Below are 25,237 nucleotides of genomic sequence, written 5' to 3'. Positions count from 1 at the left end.
AAGGCTTTACCATGCTATGCACTGTTTTGAGTTGAGGATGTTTTGATTCCCTTTTGTCTCTTCTCACCTTAACTTGTATGGTTTCATTGGGCCCCAAGCCCTACTCTGTAAATGCCTTTGTTTCCATACACTGCACTAATGATGGCCTAATAACCTCAACTACTTGTATGCAATTTGGAATAAATGGCTCTATAATAATAAGCTATATTTGCACTATACACCAATAGTTCCAGATGTGCACTTGGCAGTTTAGGGCATAAAGGGATGATTTGCATTACTTCGACACGGTCTTAAAAGTAGGCATAATCCTCTTTTTTTTTAAGATATGTGTTGGAATGAGACTTGTGAATACCTTCTGCCTCAAGAAGGCTTTACCCTAGGTTCACGTCTATGCAGTTGCCATTGATGCGGTTTCAGGCGCGTTTTGTAGTGTGTTTTGCGTTTTTAAACATTTGTTTTTTATGTGTTTTTCATGCGTTTTGCTGTTTTTTTCTCTTTACCAAACTGAATATAGCTGGTTGTTAAGGAGCGGGCTAGGAAGCGTTCTTAACAATCGATGACGTTCTAGGAATTTGGTGCCAAATTTTGTAAGTTATGTTGTGTTTGTATGCACCAATAATGATTTTAGTGGGTTTTTTTTGTGATATAACGGTTTGCTAAATATTTGCGCAAATATTGAAGGGCCTAAAAAATCAGTAGCACATTTTTTTTATCCCACAGGTCACGTGCTTTCAGAAAGTATATGGTTTGGGGGGGTTTTTTACTGAAAAATGATGACCAATTTAGATTAAATTGTTTTTATTTACAGTTTTGCGCATCATCCCTTTTCACCATTTCATAAAAAAGGCGCAACTTAAAATTTACAAATATTTGACATCTATTAACTCAATACAGTTTTAGCTTTTATATTTAGTAGGAATTTGGCAGTAATGTTGTAACTGTAGCACTACCCCCGCAGAAGCCGCTTAAGTAAAACGGGTCCTGCTCTCTTCCTTTCAACCCCAAGAACAAGTTCCGCCCTGCTGGTACACCTGGTAATTTGGGAGTGTATGCCTTTAAATGATACACTGACACAATATGAATGAGCTTTAACTTTACTCCGAAGAAGAACCTGCTAAATTATATTAGTTAACTAGACCCTGGATAAACCGCCAGGGTTCCGTTTAACTGACATCAAAAAGACAGTGTGAAAACAGGTGTTAATAACACACAGTACACACAATCTCTTGAAATACGCATGTGAATCTCTCAGAAAATATATGTATATTATTACTGTAAAGCCTTAAGGCTAATGGGAAACCTCAGACCGGCCTATACCACCTGTATCCTGATGAGATATAAGAGAGTAGTCTAGATACCAATAATGTGTCCCCTTTAAGAGCAACAGTACAATAATGTCAAACTTGCAAGGTCTTGCTAAAGTCTTCACCGGCAGTTGGAGCTCATGTAATAACGGTTTCCAGTATGACTTAGTGTATAGCAAGAAATGTAGGATAGCTGATTGTAATCCTAAGAGATTTGATAACTGATTCAGTTGCAAAGTGTCAGTTTTCAGTGTAAAAGAGAACTGGGACAAGTGTGGTTTGAACTGTCAATCTTCCACGCTCTGTGGCCTCCAGATGACTGCGCTCTGCTGTCTTAATGTGCCCCGCAGCCTTCACCCAATCTGCGATGCTGCAAGGATGCCTGTGCTGCTGCGATGAACATCTGTCCTGCCAGGGCTGAGTCTGCAGGCAGATAGGAGGTGTGCAGTAGGCCATAGCCTGCTATCTCTCTCTCTCTCTCTGCAGAGCAAAGAGATGTGCACATGATGGGTCCCAGGCAGCAAGAGGCCCCAGTCCTGTTTAGCAGATACCTTTTATAGCCTCTCCTAAGATACTCCACTGTTTCAGGCCTTGCTAAGAAAGATAGTTCTTAAGTAATCCAGCCACATAGTAATCACTTTACAGAAGACTACAGTCCCCACAATGCATTTCTTCCAGTCTCAGGAGTATGATGCATGAAACCTGAAACCACACCAGAGGTACACAGAGACAGTCTGAAGGAGCAGAAGGTAAATCTGCATTATCAAAGAATGGCAGTCTACTACATACGTTTTGCTATGTTTGTATCTGCTAATAATGATTTTAGTGTATCTTTAGCAATAATATTGCTTGGATAAACATTTTTGCGCAAATATCACAGGGGTCTTAAAATCAGCAGCAGCTTTTTTTTATTCTACTGGTCATGTGCTTTCAGTAAATATATGGTTTAGGGGATCTTTTACAAACCCTGAAAGCTGTAAGTGAAAATTTAAGACCTCCAGATCTTTAGAGAATTTTTGGGTGTGTTCAATTTTTGCCCTTTCACAAAAAGAAACAATTTAAAATTTACAAATATTTGTTATTTTTTAACTTTTCTTTATTTTTTAACAGGTTTAGCTTTTATATTTGGCAGAAATCTAGCAGCGAAAATATTGTTTTGATAAACATTTGTGCAAATAACGCAGGGTCTTAAAAATCAGTAGCACCTTCTATTTATTATACAGAAAAATATATGGTTTCGGGGGGGAGGGGGGGTCTTCTACAAACTCTGAAAGCTGTATGTGAAAAATAAAAACTTCCAAATTGTTTGAGAAGTTTGGATATTTACATTTTTATATACGTTCGTTGTTCACCATTTTGCAAAAAGGTGCAATTTAAAAGTGATAAATATTTATTATTTATTAACTCAACACAGGTTCAGCTTCTATATTAAGTAGGTATATAGGAGGTATTTAGTAAAATGTGCTGTGTTTTTATAATATATAATAATTATTTTAGTGTATTTTTAGTTACAATATTGTTTAATAAACATTTGCACAATTATCATGGGGCCTTACAAATCAGTAGCACCTTCTTTTTTTTCTACAGGTCATGTGCTTTCAGAAAATATATGGTTTGGATGTCTTTTATAAACCCTGAAGCTTTAAGTGAAAATGAAAACCTCCAGATTTTTTGAGAAATTTGGATGTTTACATTTTTGTGTACGTTGGATTTTCACCATTTTGCAAAAAAGTATATATACAGTGCCTTGCGAAAGTATTCGGCCCCCTTAAACTTTGCAACCTTTTTCCACATTTCAGGCTTCAAACATAAAGATATAAAACTGTAATTTTTTGTGAAGAATCAACAACAAGTAGGACACAATCATGAAGTGGAACAAAATTTATTGGATATTTTAAACTTTGTTAACAAATAAAAACTGAAAAATTGGGCGTGCAAAATTATTCAGCTCCTTTAATTTCAGTGCAGCAAACTCTCTCCAGAAGTTCAGTGAGGATCTCTGAATGATCCAATGTTGACCTAAATGACTAATGATGATAAATAGAATCCACCTGTGTGTAATCAAGTCTCTGTATAAATGCACCTGCACTGTGATAGTCTCAGAGGTCCGTTTAAAGCGCAGAGAGCATCATGAAGAACAAGGAACACACCAGGCAGGTCGGAGATACTGTTGTGGAGAAGTTTAAAGCTGGATTTGGATGCAAAAAGATTTCCCAAGCTTTAAACATCCCAAGGAGCACTGTGCAAGCGATAATATTAAAATGGAAGGAGTATCAGACCACTGCAAATCTACGAAGACCTGGCCGTCCCTCTAAACTTTCAGCTCATACAAGGAGAAGACTGATCAGAGATGCAGCCAAGAGGCCCATGATCACTCTGGATGAACTGCAGAGATCTACAGCTGAGGTGGGAGACTCTGTCCATAGGACAACAATCAGTCGCATACTGCACAAACTGGCCTTTATGGAAGAGTGGCAAGAAGAAAGCCATTTCTTAAAGATATCCATAAAAAGTGTCCTTTAAAGTTTGCCACAAGCCACCTGGGAGACACACCAAACATGTGGAACAAGGTGCTCTGGTCAGATGAAACCAAAATCGAACTTTTTGGCAACAATGCAAAACGTTATGTTTGGCGCAAAAGCAACACAGCTCATCACCCTGAACACACCACCCCCACTGTCAAACATGGTGGTGGCAGCATCATGGTTTGGGCCTGCTTTTCTTCAGCAGGGACAGGGAAGATGGTTAAAATTGATGGGAAGATGGATGGAGCCAAATACAGGACCATTCTGGAAGAAAACCTGTTGGAGTCTGCAAAAGACCTGAGACGGAGATTTGTCTTCCAACAAGACAATGATCCAAAACATAAAGCAAAATCTACAATGGAATGGTTCACAAATAAACATATCCAAGTCAAAGTCCAGACCTGAATCCAATCGAGAATCTGTGGAAAGAACTGAAAACTGCTGTTCACAAACGCTCTCCATCCAACCTCACTGAGCTCGAGCTGTTTCGCAAGGAGAAATAGGCAAAAACTCGATGTGCAAAACTGATAGAGACATACCCCAAGCGACTTACAGCTGTAATCGCAGCAAAAGGTGGCGCTAAAAAGTATTAACTTAAGGGGGCTGAAAAATTTTGCACGCCCAATTTTTCAGTTTTTTATTTGTTAAAAAAGTTTGAAATATCCAATAAATTTTGTTTTACTTCCTGATTGTGTCCCACTTGTTGATTCTTCACAAAAAATTACAGTTTTATATCTTTATGTTTGAAGCCTGAAATGTGGAAAAAGGTCGAAAAGTTCAAGGGGGCCGAATACTTTCGCAAGGCACTGTACATATAAAACTATATGAATAAAAATGGTATAAAAGATCCAATAAAAAAGTCCATGTATAAAATATAAATATGAAGACAGATCTTCTATAAAAAATTGCAGTGGAATTTCAATTTCATAGGTGGTATACAAGCGGATGAGGCTTCAAGGTAAGCTTAGTGGGTGAATCCCGAGGTGGTCCAGAATACGGGTGCCGGGTGAGGAAACCAGTGCTCCCCTCTCGATAATTCCCGCACTCACCAGAGCTAGGCACCCCTGCAGGGGTAACCAGCGTGAAATAGATAGGGTAGTTCCCTCGGTCAGGTAAATCCCGTATTCCAATCTCCTCAGGGGTTAATCATGGATCAGCTCTCCCATAGATATAGTAAATATGATATAGCCTCATACAAGTATCGCATCCAACCTGGAAAAATGTGTACTATCATGTTATGTCTATTCCCAAAATAGGCAAGTTTAAAGCAATTATAAATTCACATATGGCCCAATTCCATTATCCATGGCTGTGTTTTTTTAAATTAAAGTACAACTAAAGGCTCCTGTACGACTTGTATGACTGTCTAAAAAAGTTGTGTTAACAATTATTCACTTTGCTATGTCAACAACATTGAATCCTTTAGCAAATCACCTAAACGTATCAATATGTGAGGCTGTATGGGTTGCAGGTGACAGGGTTCCCCACTGCTGCACAGCCAGGCACATAATATTTTCAGCTTTCATCTGGACACAGTGAACAGTCCTTGAGCTTTGTTTTGTGTTTTTATTAGGGGTAATAACTTGGATGGGGATAGGAATTATGGGATGCCCAACATGATAGTGACAATACCAGGAACAACTTCCTACCTATATACAACTCTGATTAATTATTCTGTACAATCTAACAGTGTTTGTTAGATCAACAACAGCCCCTTACAAGCTAGTGACTCTCAGTCCCTTTAGAAGGTAGTACAATGTGTTGTGAACTGCATCCTGGAGTATTTCCAATTCCCCTGTAGACACTGGTCCCAGCATTACCAATGCAGAAAATGCTAGCCTACCTGTCTGCCTCTTCACCAGCCCACCTGCCTTCTTCTTCACCAGTCTACCTGACTGACTCTCTGCAGATCTCCCAGTGGAAGGTTTAAAGAAGCCTTAAGCTCACATCTGTTTTCAAGAAAGACCTGCTACATGTGGCAGTCTTTCACCTTGCAAGTCCCTGCACTGTGCTGTAGTACTCACACTGTCCTCCTTGCTTCTGCTGCCTCTCAAGAAGGACTCCCTCCAAGCTTCTCCTGTTGTCAGGATCCTCCCGGGCTAGCCCCCAAGCCCCTGCTTGAGGCAGAGCACCTGCCCTCAAGACTAAAGGGGTTTGCCTCAAGGGCTGCCGTCATCCTCTTAAGGGCTGCATCTCCATCTTCCACCCGACTCTCCTGCCAGGCCCACCACCTAGTGATTGGCTACGCTACCCTAAATATGCAGACCAGCCCTCCTAGCCTCCAGCTTCCAGAACATTCTCCAACATTCCAGAACCAGGGGGAGGCACCAGAGAGCTGTCTGTATGAGTCATGCTGCTCTGAACTTTAATAATCCTGACCCAGATGCAAAGACTCACAGGGTCTATACATGAGTGAGAATATATTTTACCTACTCTGACACTAGTAGTAAACTAGAGGGTACTATATGTACACAGTTCTAACAATATATGTTCACACTGCACTATATTACTACATCTATGCCGATGTATGTACGATAGGTGCAATTAAAGAATATCTAAATCCTAACTAGATGATGTTTCCTTTTTTTTTTAAAGCACTTTGTATTATATAATATTGCCATTTTTTAACTGAATGCTCTTTTCATTTTTTTTTTCTTTTATTCTTTTTCGCACCTCAGTGATGTGATTTTTTTCCAGTCTCTTGCAGCCACTTCCTTTGTACATGTATGTACCCTAGCCCTTGCCAGACTTCCTAATAGTGACAACAATAGACCATGCCTAAGCAATGTGTGTCAGCATGCCGCTTGCAGTCTTCAGCAGGGCAGCACCTGACAAAGTGACAATTCAACAATTCAGGGCCACAAATGAAAGACAGTTGTATCCCCATACCAGGAAGTGCCTGAACAAGGTTCTTTTATGGCAGCATCACCACACATTCTGCAGATTCAAAAATACTTAAAACAAATTTGAAATCCTATAACAATGTTAACGCTTTAATGAGATATTAGTAACTGGGCTTAGATTTAAATGGTGATCCATCTCTATACAGTTCACATTTTATAACTCAAAAAGTGATGACTGTATTGATTAAGATAGACTATGTACTATGAAGCATGCTGGGATTCATGAGGTGAATCCATTGACATAAACATTGGAGAGTCAAAGCATAAATACTAAATTGACTCCATATGAAGATTATAGCCTTGAACCTGAGGAATAAATGTGTGTGAAATAAGTGACCTGGATGCTCATCAATCACTCACCTTTGGCTATTTAGTCCTATGTGAAGCTAACTTGTAAAGAATAAATGCGGAAACATTTTGAAAATGTATGACCTATTGTAGCATACATCACTTTGGACAGGTGAGACAAGCTGTAATTAATATATGGGGACTGCGCCATCAAAGGGACATCCCAATTGGCCAATAATACAAACACTTTTGCACAACTTATTGGTTACCATTTTATTGCTATTATTCATCCTAGGGGAAGTTACAAATATTCTGTCTTTATCTTTTTTTTATAACTGTTGTGTGTTGCAATGTAGAAATTCCCCCAGTCACAAATATCAATTTAAGACATATCTAGATGGTATATTCTGGTGTCCTTAGGAGATTCTAAGAAGCACAGTGAGCGTTACAGTATATATTTATATGTACTGAAAATGTTACATTGCTGTTCTAATTGTGCATGTCTTTCGTATCTTCATCTTACACTTAAAATGAAACATTACCTAATATTGTATTCATCAGTTGAGTCTTTCCCAACCAAGGTTCCATTGAACCCTAGCCAATAGGTTGCAAGGGGTTCCTTGAGCAATAAGTAGTTTCCTCCTGCACTGATTATCAATAAAAGGGAAAAACGTTCCACTGACCGCTAATGTAAGGGGGCAACATTTTTACAGTCTGTGTTGTTTTGGCTATTACTTTTTTTAAGTAATTTCAAGATTAATATGGACAATAATTTTGATGTGTGAAAGGGATGTAACTGACAATTACAAAAGTGCGCTAATTACTGTATAATAAACAAACAACATTGTCCATATGTGAAAAAGAACGAGGACGAATCTATTCCATATGAAGAGGGGTGTTCCCAATATGCCAAATTAACTCTTGATAGGTGATGGGTGAAATAACCTCTTACCAAAACCAAAATCCAATAAAGCATAACTTAGTGCAACAGCTGTGAACTTAAAGTGACACCCAGTGATGTGAATGGACCCTTACCACATTGAAGAGAGAGTGGAGCATGTACTGTGGTACCAAGGAATCCAAGCCAACGGCCACACTTGATAAGAAAACCAAAGGGATGGATGGATGAATCTTCCCGGTATCTTTATGTAGGTCTATAGGCTTCCACGGGTAGAGTTTCCAACAGGAGGACCACAGTAAAAAAGAGGAAGGGACTGATGGTGCATTACCCACGATTTATTGTTTGAAAAGGTAAAAAAACACACTTACAAGCATCCTGTGTGAAGGTACAGCGATATGCTCAGGAAAAGTCACGGTCGCCTGCAGTGCGATCCGGGACCTGTAGCAGCACGGCTGGTTCCCCCGACGCGTTGCAATTACTAGCGGTCTTTCGTATCTTCATCTTACACTTAAAAAGAAACATTACCTAATATTGTATTCATCAGTTGAGTCTTTCCCAACCAAGGTTCCATTGAACCCTAGGCTTCTCCAATAGGTTGCAAGGGGTTCCTTGAGCAATATGTAGTTTCCTCCTGCACTGATTATCAATAAAAGGGAAAAACATTCCACTGACCGCTAATGTAAGGGGGCAACATTTTTACAGTCTTTGTTGTTTTGGCTATTATTTTTTTAAGTAATTTCAAGATTAATATGGACAATAATTTTGATGTATAGAGCCCTCAAGACTCAAATACTATAAGTACACCATATTCTTTCTGATAATGGTAATGTACCATGAGCTGTGGATGCATTCACTTTAGCAGAGGTTTCCTGAGACCTGACAGTTATTTTAAGGGTTCTCCCAAGGGAAAATGTTAAGAGAGGCTGTATTAGCTAGTTATTTTTTCATTTTCTTAGTGGAGTTCTCCTTTAACTATAAGAATTTAAAGACAAACAGTAAGTCTGTGCTTTCTTTATTCACCTCCATAATTGAATTTCTTCTGCCTCGCCCCCAGCTGTTCAGTGTGCAGAAATAAGAAATATTTCCTCCTGCATCGACCACAAATCTTATACTTCCCTTCTCCAGGAGGATGAGAAATTTAATATAACAAAAGGCATATTCCGTGCCGGCTCTGTTATGTGTTGGGCCTCAGTATCTAAGCAAATGTAAATAGCGTTTTATTTAAAACATCTGTCCGCAGTGGGATAGATGAATGCGCGTGTCTGCTGTCCAGCTGTTGACTTTTAATGCTCCGAATAATAATAAAATAAAAGCCCCACAGAAATCCTCAAATCCCCAGGACAGGAATGCAATGCTCAGGATCCAACCAGCGGGTGATCAAGTCTTGGATTTTATCTTTTCCAGTGCCGTAACTTTGTGTTTCTACTCCGGAAACGCCAGATTTTAGGTTTAAACGAGGCCAATAAACATCGACAAGTTCTTTTGTAAAATGCATCACTTTGTATAAGAACTATTAGTATGTTTGTTATCGCGTAACTTTGTTTGTCATAAAAAAAATATATATTTAAAGTGGATATAAACTCTAACTGAATGACATCTAACTTTCTCAGACACTGTATATCATAAACAATTGTATTTTTTAAAAAAAATTGAAACAGTCGTTTTTGCCTTCTTTCATTCTTGTTGCATGTCAGTGCTGCAGATCTCTTGCATACCTATGGTTGCCTACATGCATTCCAGTGATGCCAATGTGACAGGGGGACAACTTAGCAGCACAACTGGAAGACAGAGCATTGTCACCCTATAATAGGAAGTGCCTGATCAAGGACCTTCATAACAGGATTACCATGTACTATTTTAAAGGATAGGTTTGCCTTAAAAAACATGTTACATTTTCCACTTAGTTTTAGGGTGGAACATGTAACATATTCCCAGTGCTGCAGCCCGCTGCCCCTCTGCCCCCCGTGGCAGCAGTATGGGGAGAAGTTACCCATACTGGCTGTCACTGTTTGAAAACAGTGCGGCCATGCAAGGCTTCATCCATGTGGCAGCGTCATTCATACACACAGCTCTGTGTGTCCTTAGCGGCTGTGGGCTTGTAGTTACATAGTCGTTAAGGTTGAATAAAGAAAACAGTCCATTCAGTTCAACCTGTGCAGGTGTGTGTGTGTGAGTGATGATATTCATTTCCCATATCCCTGAATATTGTGTTTTTTGGATGCACATCCAAGATCTTTTAAAAGTATCGATACGCCCTGCTGATACCACCAGTTGTGAAAGAGAGTTCCACATTCTTACCGCCCTGACATTGAAAAACCCCCTACGCAGCTTAAGGTTACATTGCTTCTCCTCTAATCTCATTTTGTGGCCATGTGTCCTTTTACACTGTTATATGAATAAAGCCGGCACACAAAAAGTCTTCTTCCAAATAAAATGCTTTATTCCAACATGGATAGCGGTGACAACATGACAGATGCTGACGCGTTTCGGCTTTACGCCTTCCTCATAGCAGGCGTCTCTTCTCAAGGGAGAATAAATTAAGCGCTTGCAATCGCTTTTCGTAATTAGTCCTCCAATACCCTTATTAGTTTAGTTGCCCTTCTTTGGACTCTCTCCAGTTTCAGCACATCCCTTCTGAGGATTAGTGACCAGAACTGGACAGAATACTCCAGATGTGGCCGGACCATGGTTTTATAAAGTGGTAGGATTATAGATTTTTCTCTGGAATATGTCCCCTTCTCTATGCATGCTAATATTCTGCCGGCTTTGGCAGCTGCAGCTTGACATTGCATGCTATTGCTTAGTCTATCTTCCACTAGGATCCCCAGATCTTTCTCCATCCTTGATTCCCCCAGAAGTTCCCCCCTAATGAGCAGTTTGCGTTTATGTTTTTAGCCCCAAAGTGCATTACCTTACATTTCTCCACATTAAACCTCATTTGCATGTAGTTGCCCACTCTGTTATTTTGTTCAGGTCATTCTGTAAGATTTCTATATCCTGATGTGAAGTTATTGCCCTGCCCCTAGTTCTCAATGAACTACCATGATGCTGTGGAGCGCTGTGGTAGTTCATTGAGTCTTCCTGTCAGGGAGTATCGGCTTGTACAGGATGTATGGGCAAGTAGATACACTCACAGTATACAGAGGACCTGCATAGCATCAACGATCTGCTGCTCTTACTACAAAAATTAAAAAATGGACATTTTATCACCTACAAAAAAAATGTGCATTTATTTTTTTTTAAAGTGAACTTATCCTTTAAAGAAATCTATAGATTTAAAAATATTGGAAATTACTTTAAAATGTCATTACCATTTTAAAACATGTATAACATTTTATTGATTAGGTTTACATATACCTTTAATGTTATAATGCTGTTTGCTAACCTACAGTATAAGATTTTTTTTTATTTCTGCATGAATGGCTGTCTCAACTGATATCTTTATAATACAGGTAGCTTAACAACACACACCATGCTTTCTTTGTCATATTTTTAAAAGGCAAACCTCCATCAATAGCAAATGTAATTTATTGAGAAAGTATGTGAACCTCGATTACAGAAATTTTAAGAAGGATGAATTTAAATATTCTTATCAAGTGTTCCATTCAATTCCAAATATTTTCTTTAATTATGTATTCTGTTCGGGACAAAATTAATGAAATATATGAAAATATGTTTCTTACAAAGGTAAATATGAAATATTGCACATAAAAATATTATATTTGTTTCTTTCAGCCTATAGGTTGAGAGTGTTTCAAGTGTTCAAGAGTTTCTCAGAGTTGATTTTGTAAAATGCTGAATAACAGGATCTCAGATTGCGCACACACACAAATAAATGGGTCAATTTAATTTACTAAATGTTACTGTTGAGTGCAGTAATGTACGTGCATACATGTGTATACACGAGTACAGACTAGCATATATGCGTCAATTGCAACACTGGCAGCTAGAACAGGATGAAGGAGAATTTTACACATTCATACAAATACGCACGTTTGCGAGCATCTACGTACTGTATGTTACATAGTTAGTCAGGTTGAAAAAAGACACAAGTCCATCTGGCTCAACCAATAAAAAACAAAAAAAAAAAACAGTAAGAAAACCCAACCATACAATCCCATATACACAATCCTATACCCGCAGTTGATCCAAAGAAAGACGAAATGTATATGTAAGTATACGTAAGTTCTTTATAGAACATAACTTTCTGGCAGATCCTGCATATAAATATCAGGAAATTATTATTTCTGTGTGCAAGAGGCCATGGGTAAAACTCTTCTATATCCTCTTCTATCTGCCAGTGTTGCAATTTACAAGTACACACGCGTATAAAAAAAAAACAAAAATAAATACCTGTACATTTGTTTGTGTGTTCACTCCTTGAAAAAAAAAAACATTGAATAAAAAATGCTAATATTTGGCGTATCTTTTAAATACAATAAAAATGCTCAGACAACCCCCAGCAAAATTCTGATATCTTATTTGGAGGTTAGTAAATGGGTATTGATTAGGCCCCAGTGGGCAAGCCAAAATGCATCAGGGTGTGTAGTTTGGTGGAGACATGTAGGCTGAGGCTGCTTTTAATTGTTTATTCACCTGGGCTGGTCGGGAGTAGCAGGGATCCTTTCCTCTTTACATTTACTAACCCCCCTAGATTGGTATCAGCACAAGTCTGCACCCCATGTTTTGGGACACAGGGATATGTTTTCACCTCTAAGCAATCAAACAGATCTCATTCAAAGGACGCTATGCCCCCAAAGACACTTCCCTAATCAAGAACTCATAGATAAGTAGTCAAGCAGAACCTTAGACATGCTCTTCATTGCACCAGCAATTGTATCGTTATCTGGGAACTGTTATTATATACAGCTTCAATATAAAGCTATTTATTTTTTAAAAATATGGAACCCAATGATACAAAAAAAAAGAGCACAGGCTGATTACAGATGGCAAATCTATCTCCTATATGCAGTACAGTATATCTACAAATACATTTAGCTATTTATGAGCAATAATTGTAGATGCATTATAACAACAAACATTGAGGAATGAAAAAAAGGAGGGTCAGGAATACTCAGGCATGGAGGCACTTCTATGGAAAGAATTTGGAAACAAAAGGTGAACTTTGCAAATTTTGAAATTTTGAGATTTGAAATGGAAATTATTGCATTTGGGCACTAAATGGAGCTAAATATTTTTGGAAATTCTTATACACTCCTAAAAAAAGGAACACTTTGAAAGCACATCAGATCTCAATGGGGAAAAATATCATGCTGGATATCTATACTGATATGGACTGGGTGATGTGTTAGGAACGAAAGGATGCCACATTGTTTGATGGAAATTAAAACTTTCAACTTACAGAGGGCTGAATTCAGACACCCCGAAAATCAAAATGATAAAATGATGCAGCAGGCTAGTCCATTTTGCTGAAATTTCATTGCAGCAACTCAAAATGGTAGTTTGTATGGCCCCCACGGGCTTGTATGCATGCATGACAATGTCGGGGCATACTCCTAATGAAACGACAAATGGTGTCCTGGGGTATTTCCTACCAGATCTGGACCAGGGCATCACTGAGATCCTGAACAAACTGAGGTGCAACTTGACGGCGTTGGATGGACCGAAACATAATTTCCCAGAGGCGTTCTATGGGATATAGGTCAGGTGAGTGTGGGGGCCATTCAAATGTTTCAATTCCTTTATCCTTCAGGAACTGGCTGCATACTCTCACCACATGACGCTGGACATTGTCGTAGGCACTGGGCATTGGGAGGAACCCAGGACCCACTGCACCAGCATAGGATCTGACAACGGGTCGAAGGATTTCATCCCGATACCTAATGGCAGTTAGGGTGACATTGTCTAGCCTGTAGAGATTTGAGCATCCCTCCATGGATATTGCTCCCCAGACCATCACTGACCCACCACCAAACCGGTCATGCTGAACTATGTTACAGACAGCATAACATTTTCCATAGCTTCTCCAGACCCTTTCACATGTGACACACGTGCTCAGGGTGAACCTGCTCTCATCTGTGAAAAGCACAGGGCACCAGTGGCTTACCTGCCAATTCTGGTATTCAATGGCAAATGAAATTCGAGCTCCACAGTGCTGGGCAGTGAGCACAGGGTACACTAGGGGACGTCGGGCCCTCAGGCCACCCTCATGAAGTCTGTTTCTGATTGTGTGGTTAGAGACATTCACACCAGTGGCTTGCTGGAGGTCAATTTGTAGTGCTCTGGCAGGGCTCATCCTGTTACTCCTTGCACAAGGATACCGGTCCTGTTGATGGGTTAGGGACCTGCTATGGCCCAGACCAGCTCTCCTAGAATAACTGCCGGTCTCCTGGAACCTCCTGCATGATCTTGAGACTGTGCTGGGAGACACAGCAAACCTTCTGGTATTGGCAAATATTGGTGTGCCATCCTGGAAGAGTTGGACTGCCTGTGCAACCTCTATAGGGTTCAGGTATCACCTCGTGCCCCTAGTAGTGACACTTACCCTAACCAAATGCAAAACTAGTGAAAAACAGTGAGAAAGGATGAGTAGGGGAAAAAAATGTTGGTGGCCTTCACTTGTAAAACCATTCCTGTTTTGGAGGTTGTCTCATTGTTGCCCATCTAGTGCACCTGTTTTTAATTTCATTAACATCAAACCAGCTAAAACCGATTAACAACCCCCTCTGCTACTTAACTGATCGGATCAATATCCCAGGAGTTTAATTGACCTGATGCTGTACTCTGATTAAAAAGTGTTCCTTTTATTTTTTTGAGCAGTGTATTTAGCTCCATGTGTTGGCCAAATGCGGTATTTTCTGTTTAAAATCAATGATTTACAATCAAAAAGCTAAGGCTACAGTAATAACAATAGTTTTTTTCTCATTTGCACAGAACAAATGTGCATTTACATGCAGTTTCACTGGATTATTGGCTATGCAAATTCTTTAAAAAACTACCACTTAAACTGGCAGGTTTGTAGAATGCATGTGTTATGCTGACGTAATATAGCTCAAACATAGTTTGTGAAATATCTGCTTACTTTAAAAATGAAATGCTACAGTAAAAGCAGTAAGTACAATATCATTTGGTGTTTTGTCTTTGGAATACAAACATTTAAAAATGTTAATACAGTAAACCCCCTCCATCGCGGGGGTTACGTTCCAGACCCACCCGCAATAAGTGAAAATCCGTGAAATAGAAATACCCTATTTAAATACACCCTAGGCATGTTTTTATAACTTTCTCTGTACTTTTAAAAGCATTTTAAGGTCTTTAAACACACTTTTAAAAAAATAGAACACATTTAAACACATAAAAGATACTGAGAGACATAGTAAGAGCAATTGAAAACACAAAAATATTTAATTAACAATGATTTAATCAATAAAATAATATTAAATAGGTCTTAGGCCCCGTTCACATACAAGCAACAATACTTCGCACCGCGACCTCCGAGGTCGCGGTGCGAGCAGCGCGCCGCGACCTCGGAGCGGCCGCCACGGACTTCATAACATTGAAGTCTATGGCGGTCGCCTCCTGGTCGCCCCAAAGAAGCTCCGGACCCTTTTTCTAAGTCGGAGCGACTTGTGTCGCTCCTATTAGAACGGGTCCGCAGCTTCCCTATGGGAGGCGACCTACGGCGACCTGTGAGGCGACCAGGTCGCCTCACAGGTCACCTTAGTGTGAACGGGGACTTACAGAAATACCCTCAAAATACCGGGACCGCGAAAACTGAACTGCGATATAACGGGGGTTTACTGTATACCATTGAAAATAAGATGAAATAAAACTAGTGCTTTACAACTATCTACCAGCAAGGGGCGCTGTGCAAGATGTGATTGTTTCACATCTCTTTTATTGCAATACAGTATGTTTCCTTGTTTTCAGAATGGTTTTATTGTATCATGTTTATTTGCAGTTTATAATAAACAAACTTGCACTTTCATACTTCTTATGTTTGTGGATAAGAGAAGTAGTTTTGCTGATCGCAGATAAACAGATGATTACTATAGGTTTAATATGTAGCAAGAGCATATACATTCTATGGCTGTTCTGCTTACTTTGAACTTCCTGCTTTTTTTGGATCCCTCTGATGATCAATGCTCTTTCTCCCTCACTGTATGTTCTGTCTTTCCTCTGTACCCTTCAGGTAAATGGCGACTCTTCCCATTCTATACAAGCTCAGAGAGAAGCTTTAACTAAGATGTCATTGCAGCTGAGCAGCACAGAGTATTCGGAGATTACTCATCACACTGACCCGGTTCCTTTGAAAAGTAGCATGAGATGTGACAGGTGAGGACATTTCTATGTATTTTCAGTTCAGCTCATGCAAGGAAATGTTCCCGGAATATAGATGACCAGCACACGGCAATGTAGGAATAAGTTACCCATCTGAGATGAAGAAACTTTTCATTCTAGAAAAGTGTAATAAACTGTGCAGAAGACACAGTTTTAGTGCTGTTCATACAAAATATTTCTTTGTGTCTTAGGAGTCTTTGTAAGATTTTTATTGGCAAGTAGTACGCTTTGTCTATTAAGAAAGCTTTTTAAATTGGTGTGCAATTATTATAATCAGATTACATTACGTCCCTTTAAATAGTTGCAATATATATCATATAGCAGCTGTTCAATTCTCTGGAGTAAAATAAACAGAAGGGTTGATCCATCAAAGCATGGCACATGTATGTCCAAATATTTTTATCTTGCATCAGTTACTAATCTTTTCTGACAGACTCCATGGCCACATACCTTTGGGTAGCCCCTCCCTCACTCCTACCCCATAAGACCCCAATCCCATAAATTTTCAGGCTGAGCCAGAGGCCGCATTCCTTTTTTGTCCTCCTCACTCAAAGGACCGTTTTGTTTGAAGTTTCCTACCTTTTGGAATTATCGGTGGCCAGGTCTCATGCGGGACAGCTGTGCGGATATCAGAAGCATCCTCTGGTATCCAGAAGTCTTCCAGGATGGCTTGAGTGGCTACTGAGTCCCCAGCTATGGAGTGATGTTATGGAACACATATGCAAAGGATTGATGCCTGGAGAGTGGGCTTTGCCATTGATGAGCATTTGCATTGACCAGGAGCCCAACTAATAGCGGATGGCCGTTAAGTGTACCCAACTCAGATCTAGCAGCTGCGTTCCTGCTTCTGGGATCCGGATCATCCTGCGGCTACATCAGTTGCCCTATGGAAGAGATCTAGGTTACATGGGTATATTTGGCTTGAGGTCAGCAGAAGGGACCAGATGCCATGTGGACTGTTAGGGAGTATCTCCACAAAATAAATAAATAACCAAAATAAAAACATATGGCGATAACTATGCTTTGGGTAATTAATGTGCATTGCAGCATTTTATCAAAGTTTGGTGCAGTTTCCTACCTTTGTCTTTTTTACGTCCTGAGCAGATATCTGTTTGTTTAAGCAAGCCCGGCTTTCTGTTTGATTAAGCACCTGCTGGAGTCGGTGCTCAGATGTGAGTAGCTGCAGTGTCAGTATTCCTTTAGCAGCAGTTAACTCCTTAGTGGTTTTTCCCACCTAGCAAACAGAAACAACTGTTAAATTGTCTTTTTGGGCAGCTAAGGAATCTTCAACAGTTACAATTTGAATTGGGAAAGTTATTTAATATATTACTACATGGCTTAAGTAGCAATTGTACGTGTTATATTTCTTGTTTCTTAACAATGTGGAGTTCTCCCTTAGACTTGCAGGGGTTTATTCTTACTGCAACAGGTCCTTGTGCAGTTGCAGCCTAATCCCTATATGCTGTAGCTGCTTTATGCAGGTTTACAGCTGGAGGGGGCAATGTCTTCCTTACTGGTACTGTTTCCTGGATTCTCAGTTCTTCTGCAGGCCTGTTAGAGCCGGTGTATGGGAAGCTGACTAATGGACACTTGCTATTATGTCTCTCCAGATCTGCATGTATTATGCATACTATAAACTGGGCCTATGGTGCTTGTGCCTTGGCAGGCAAAACCCTGTATGAATTGTGCTGCTTTGTTCAGGCATCCAGGGAGGAAGATGAGAGCAACAAACAGGTTGCCAAAGGTAGTCAAGGCCCCTTTAAAGGAGTCATTTGCAACTCTCCCTGTGCGAGGATTCACTACTCTGACAATGTCAAGCTTTTCCTTGCAGGACCAGCAGACTGGCCATTTTAACCGTCTTAAAGCAATTCTTAAAAGGAGGATGCGGATGAGGATGATCTATAAGCAGGTTTTTGTACCTTCCTTTTGTAAGGCTGTTAGGATACCTAAAATGTAAGATCCTACAGTGGTACCTGCAATGCAAGTATTTTAGCACTTACAAAGGAGTGTGTTGCCTTTTTCCCTATGTTGTTTAAGCTAGAAGCTCGTTCTAGAAGAGAGGTGCAAATTAAACAGAAGGCCAGAGCAGCAGAATGTCTTAGTGGTCAACACCTTGCAGCACTGGGTTGATTAGCTGTATGCATGGAGTTGTCATTGGAGGATGCTGTGTCCCTCAGGGGTATACTCAATCATGATGATTGGGAGTGTCCTTGGGAGGTGTAGCGTCTTCGGGTGGTAACTTTTTGTGTTGGACTTGTCCTTAAGGGATATTTCTGTCTGCATTGCAGCCTGGGAACCTGTCTTAACCCTTGCCTCTCTCCCAATGCAATGTAAGCTGGGATGAAGAATATTAATTCTATCCTAAAGAATAATTTTGACAAGTGGAACAATCTGGTGTGCATTGCAAGAGTTAATCTGTCCCTTCAAGGGCTAGCTTTATTTGATCGCTAAGAGCTGCATTTAGCCTGGCCTGCCTCAGAGGTAAATGTCTGCCGAAAAAAAGAAGACTGCAGTTCTAGAGTTGGTGTCTAACTCCAAAGAGGTTTGCTCCCGCAGTTCCTGCTTGGAGTCCAGAAAGCATGAAAGAGAGTCCTCAATCAAATAGTCAGCAAAGAGCTCCACTTCTGGGGAGAGTTTGCTTTTTGGTCTTTTTCAGATTGTGCCACTCATACATATCTTATGAGTACCTGGTTGCTCCTCTTCTGATAGGAGGGTAAAGGTGTGGTCTCAGACGGTTGGACCGTCAGGACAAGCACTTCAGACCATGCTAAATATTTAGACACCTCTTAAGCAAACCTTTGCTCCAGCAACAATACACAAGTTCTGCTAGCAAACATCAACCTTACCCTCTCTAGGAGTAGGAACTGCAATTCTAATTTCATGAGATGGGATTTTAAGAGAAGTACTATGGTGGCTCAGAGGGATGTCTATTTCTAACTCCCAAAACTGTCTAGTCTGACATACCTCTGTTTCTACATGGGTCAAGACATTATGCAGCATACATGTCTGCTGGTTGGGTTCTCAATCCACTCCTCCACTAGACAGGGATCCCTGTCAAGAATACAGAGGGAGTTCTTAGAACCCTGCAAGAGATTGACTGACTAGTCTTTCAAAATGAGTCATCTGACTCCTATGAAAATCCTTGTGTTTCTGGGGGCTTAATTCATCATGTTTCAGGATACATTGTTTTTGCCACTAGAGCATACTGGTGGTAGAATGTTGAATAATCTTAACTTTCCTCTCTCTTTATCTGTCAGTATTTCCACGTTTCAATGCCTGATGATCAGGACCATGGTCTCTCCGATCCCTATATAGAGGCAGGCTCAATGGAGAAGGCTTCCTGTTCTAAATAGGTTTTTTTCTTTAATATTGATCATTCATCCAGCTATTCAGGACTCGCAAACAGGCAGATGAAGCCTTGGGTGCTGGAACAGTTATAAATCTTCTGTGCTGCAGAGCTATTGCCAGTGGATCTCCCCTGTCATGAACTTGTTTTGCCAGTAGAACTCCCCTGTCAGGAAGTTGTTTTGAACATTCTGGTATTCTGGCCAGCTCTTTCGTGCTCCCTTTGCCTTTTGTCACCTGACAGCAGGCTTTTTAGTCTCCAACGAGGCTGAACAACATCTCAGTTGTGTCCTACATCAGGGAGCAGGTCAGAACCTGCAGGGACAGTCCGCTGAGAAGAGGTAGAGATGACTGTGATCTGGGTGGAGTAGAATCTCTCTATCATGTCATTGAGTCTACATTCAGAACTTCTGGGAAAAATCCATATTCTGTGGCCCAATTGGGCAACAAGTGGTTCATACATCCAGGTTCCTCCAAATGGATTTCATTTCTGGACAAGATGTCAGAGTTAGATCTGCTAGCATCTCCTTACTATTACAAGCAGGAAAGCTTTCTACAGGTAGCCCTAGGTAGGTGTAGATGCTGTGACAGATCAGGAAAGGTCTCACAAGTTAATTGCTTTCCCTCCAGTCTGATCCATATACAGTTTCTTGGGGTCTGTTTCTAAAGATGGTGACAATTATTGCAGCAATGCCCTAATGGCCAAACAGGATTTGGTTCCTGCTTTTGATACTGGGTTATCGGATTGAAGTCCTTTCTCTAAGATGAGACCTTCTGAGCAGAGTGCAGATGAAGTTAGAAGAATACTCCACCTTTGTTTATCTCGTCCAGTTTCTCATGTTGAAAGAAAGAGACTGATCAGGTTTGGCTGTTGTTTCTCCAAGCTAATATCTATAAATCCTACAAAAGGATTTGAATAAAGTTTGTTTAATCTGTACTGCTTTGTTTTCTTTTGCTTCAGTCCTCTGGTCATGTACATTCTGGACTTCAACTGATCATAAAGCTCTCCTTAAAGGGCAGATCTCTGCAGTCCCTATCATATCCAATGTCTCATGGGTAGACTATCCCTTACTCATCCAATGTTTTGATAGGGGGCTGCATCTGAGACTCGAAAGAGAGCCACGACTCTCTATGCGTGGTTTACTACTTACTCTGGACTTTTTTGCCAGCTCCATATGAGATCTCTTTTCAGCCCTGCTTGGGTAAAGACTGAGCTATGAAGACATGCACTCTAAGGGCTATCTTTTAAGCCAGGAAGTTTGCCAAGTTTAAAGCTTTAGGCTAGAAAGGATCCTTTGGTGACTTACAGCTCCAGGTGGGATCATCTCCCATCCAGTTGGAGTAGCGATTGAGCCATGCTGTCATTCTCGCGAAGAGCTACATCATCAGCAGGAAGTTTGCCAGAATCAGGGCATTGTGCCATGAGGGATCCTTGTTGGCATTCTGCCTAGTATGGGTAGGGTTTATATCCATACTGGGCCGCAAGGTGGCTTCAGCATCCTATGAGAACAAAGATTTGTTCCTCCCATATGCGGGACCACCAAGGATAACTGGTTCCATGCCATGGATATTGGAATACTTCAAGCATGCTCTCAAGCTACAGCTTGAGATTTTGGACATATTATCACTCTCCCTAGCAGAACCAGCAGGACAACGATATCATCCAGAATCATCGCTGGGTGGGTCATTCCAGCTAGCCAATAGGCTTATAGCACTTAGGGCTTGATTTCCTATGGAAGCAGTGGGGTGGGGACCTATAGGGTAGGCGCGAGCACGGGACTACCCAAATGTATGCTGCCATGGAGTCCATCAGATAATGAAAATTACGGTATTTGTCTTCCTAGCAAAAATTATATTTTTGGTATATCACTTTATTTATTGTCCTCTAGCCAAAACAACCAGTTAAACATTGCAGTGCAGAGGGACACTCACTGCAGGGGTAAAGTTATTTTCATCCCCAATTAAACTTTAAAAATGAGTCTGGCACCCAGTTGATACAGTCTGGCCAGGTTTTTATTTCTGCTGCCTGTTGTTCTTTTTTTTTTTTTGTGGAATATTGTCCCCCATCCCACAGTACCCACACAGAGAGTGGGGGGGGGGGGGGGGTGTAACCGTTTTCCCCACTCCTCTAATCACATTGTGTGGCTATGAGGTCTTATCTTATTAGTGTTATTCGAAGGCAGGAAAGATTGATTGTCCTTATAATATAATTTTGCATTTTTTTGGTAACAATCAGTTCACAAAAATAAGTGCAATAATAATGAGGTTCTGTAAGATGTCTGTTAGGGGAGCAGAATACCAGAAATGAAATACAGGAGAAATAGCTGTTTCATGAGCAAAAATAAGAAGTTATTATTCTGGCCAATGAAATGAATTAATGTCCAAGTACTTGATGAGCCTAAACCCATCAAGACATGTTTACACGCATCAAACATTTTTTCTTCCAAAACACTGCTGCCTGGACGAAAGGCATTTAGGAGAGCTGGGCAACCACCCTGTGTGCATAAGGCCTAAATCACACATAGCATCAAAAGAATGCTGCAATTTATAGTTATTGTTACACAAAATCTTTCTTAAGACACTGCCGATGTAAGATTCTGCCATCTTATGTACAGTATAAACTACCATGTAGAAATTTATTACACTGAACTTTATAATTCTTTATTGCACATGTCATGATGGTAAATTCCAGTAGTAGCCAGTAAGAAGTTGTGCCCCTGCTGTATGCCAGTAAAGGGCTGTATACACTTCTGAGTTACTCAGGAGAGTATTATTACATAGTTACATAGCTAGTCAGGTTGAAAAAAGACACAAGTCCATCTGGCTCAACCAATGAAAAAAAAAAACATGAATGAAAACCCAATCATACAATCCCATATACACAATCCTATACCCGCAGTTGATCCAGAGGAAGGCGAAAAACCCCAGCAAAGCATGATCCAATTTGTTACACCAAAAACGATAAGTGCTATACAGCACCCCACTCCTGCGCTCAGAACCTGGTCTTCAGGCTGCCACAATCCCGGAACTCATGCTAATACTTGGCATCCGTTATGGCTAGGCCTTGCTGCCCCTTACGACCAGGGCGGTCAACCAAACACTGTAAATACAAAACAAAGAAAGGGCGCACCAGCCTAGCGCATTATCCTCAGCGAGTTTATTGAATCAAAGTAAATAAAAATCAACTACTCACAAACATCCTTGAAATTCAGGCACTTCAATTCCATAAAAACCGCCTCAGGCTCTGAGGAAGAGGCACAGCCTCGAAACGCGTCAGCCCTCTGCTTCCAATGAGATTTTGAACCTCTGCTATGAGGCGTTTTTTATGGAATTGATGTGCCTGAATTTCACGGATGTTTGTGAGTAGTTGATTTTTATTTACTTTGATTCAATAAACTCGCTGAGGATAATGCGCTAGGCTGGTGCGCCCTTTCTTTGTTTTGTATTTCCAATTTGTTACAGCAGGGGGAAAAAAAATTCCTTCCTGATCCCCCGAGAGGCAATCAGATATTCCCTGGATCAACTTTACCTAAAAAAAAAAAAACATTTTAGTACCCACTTACTGTATATTAAGTACATCCAGGAAAGAATCCAGGCCTTTTTTAAAGCAATCTTGTGAGCTGGCCAGAACCAGCTCTGGAGGGAGTCTATTCCACATTTTCACAGCTCTTAGGGTGAAGAAACCTTTCCGTATTTGGAGATGAAATCTTTTTTCTTCTAGATGTATAGAGTGCCCCCTTGTCCTCTGTGTTGACCTTAAAGTGAACAACTCAACACCAAGTTCACTATATGGACCCCTTATGTATTTATACATGTTGATCATATCCCCCCTTATCTCCTCTTCTCAAGAGAAAATAAATTCAGCTCCTCTAATCTTTTCTCATAGCTGAGCTACTCCATGCCTCTTATCAGTTTGGCTGCCCTTCTCTGCACTTTCTCCAGTTCCCCGATATCCTTTTTTAAGAACTGGTGCCCAAAACTGAACTGCATAATCCAGATGAGGTCTTACTAATGATTTGCACAGGGGGCAAAACATCTCTCTCTCTGGAGTCCATGCCTCTGTAATTACAAGAAATGACTTTGCTTGCTTTGGAAACTGCAGCTTGGCATTGCATGCTATTATTAAGCTTAGGATTTACCAGAACACCCAGTTGGAGACATCCTGTAAAGAAGTTATTCCACTGCAAAGACTGAAATGATACTTTTAATCCCAGACCCTATATCATTTATAAAGATATTAAAAAGTAAGGGTCCCAACACTGAACTTTGGGGTACACCACTTATAACCTTAGACCATTCAGAGTAAGAATCATTAACCACTACTCTCTGAATTCTATCTTTTAGCCAATTTTCTATCCATTTACAAGCTGATCTTTCAAAGCCTGTAGACTTTACCTTACACATTAGCCGTGTGTGGGGAACTGTGTCAAACGCTTTTGCAAAATCCAAGTATACTACGTCCACAGCCACGCCACTGTCCAAGGTTTTACTTACCTCCTCATAAAAATAAGTCAGGTTTGTTTGACAACTTCTGTCTTTCATGAATCCATGCTGTCTGTTGCTTAAAATATCTATTTGTAGAGTATATTGGAGGGTATATTGTACAGTATATTGTGAAGTATATTGGGAAGTTGAAGTATGTGACAGTGGACAATAAAAGGGTTTCCTGCTCACCATTTTGGATTTTTTTAATTGTTGTTTCATATTGTGGAAGATGCTAGAGTAGATGCTGGAACACACAAAATTAGTCAGAATTGCATGAACACACATAATGCAATCAGGAATTTATGGCAGGGACTCGGAGCTCTCACTACTGAAGTATCCAACCATGTCAGCAGCAAAGGACTGACTTCTATGGCATTGTCTAGATTAATTAAAACAGAACTAAATACTCTTATCCTTTTTAGCTAAGGAAGCTGCCATCTTAGCCTCTGTTGGATTTGCAACTGCCATGGTGCTGCACATGTGATCAGTTACGACAGCAACCATTTGATGGTTTGACAGTTTGGTTGAGGACACAAGCAAATGTAACAGTTAGCATTCTGGGCATGCCGGGAATGTAACTGTTTTTTGAAACCGTTAAATTGATGGGTTTACTGCCGCTTTAAGGACATCTTTATGCAAACGTTAAAAGAAAACTATTAACCTAATGGCCCTGTTAGAAAGATGGTGTGATAAGTAAGTGCTGTGCCTGTTTAGGCATAGCTTTTATATATTGTTGCATTTACATAACAAGTCTACATTGAAGAATAACTCTGTAAATGCATTTTAGTTAAATGTCCTCTTCATCCTACAGTGTCCAGGAAGTGGAATCAGAATGTATGGAGTTCTGGGATTGGCTGCTGGACATGGAAGCCACGGTGCAGAACAGCCTTGGGTTGCTGGCGTCTGAGGAGCAGCATCTGCAGATGTGCAAGGTTGATTCTTATTTACTTAACTTTCAGCCACGCTTGTAAACTATAATATTGGCCACCTGTGATGATATACTTGCCGGGGAAATAAAAGTTGCAGCATGTCCATTAAGCCCTTAAGCTATTATTCTGGCACAACTGATAGAATTCAGACTTTCATTGGGGCTGTTAAAGTGTAGCTTTATTTGCCTGGAACAGCAACAAGTGATGAGATCATCATCATGCTTTACTCTCGAGACCTGTCAGTAAGTTCACTTTC

At 40.3% G+C, this 25,237-nt stretch overlaps 1 protein-coding gene across 2 annotated transcripts in view; it reads left to right on the top strand.

The window, feature by feature from the left end:
- Window positions 1-25,237, top strand: part of AKAP6 (A-kinase anchoring protein 6) — a 374,968-nt gene that overhangs the window by 222,308 nt on the left and 127,423 nt on the right. For both annotated transcript variants that reach the window (XM_082275684.1, XM_082275685.1), the window contains 2 exons: window positions 16,074-16,216; window positions 24,864-24,984. In XM_082275684.1, coding sequence (XP_082131810.1) covers window positions 16,074-16,216; window positions 24,864-24,984 — 264 coding nt within the window. The remainder of the gene's footprint in view (window positions 1-16,073; window positions 16,217-24,863; window positions 24,985-25,237) is intronic.

Source organism: Pelophylax lessonae (genome assembly GCF_965119305.1).
Source record: "Pelophylax lessonae genome assembly, chromosome: 13".
Taxonomy (NCBI): Eukaryota; Metazoa; Chordata; class Amphibia; order Anura; family Ranidae; genus Pelophylax; species Pelophylax lessonae.
The sequence above is the reverse complement of the archived record's forward strand: the minus strand, read 5'-3'. Positions and strand labels throughout refer to the sequence as shown.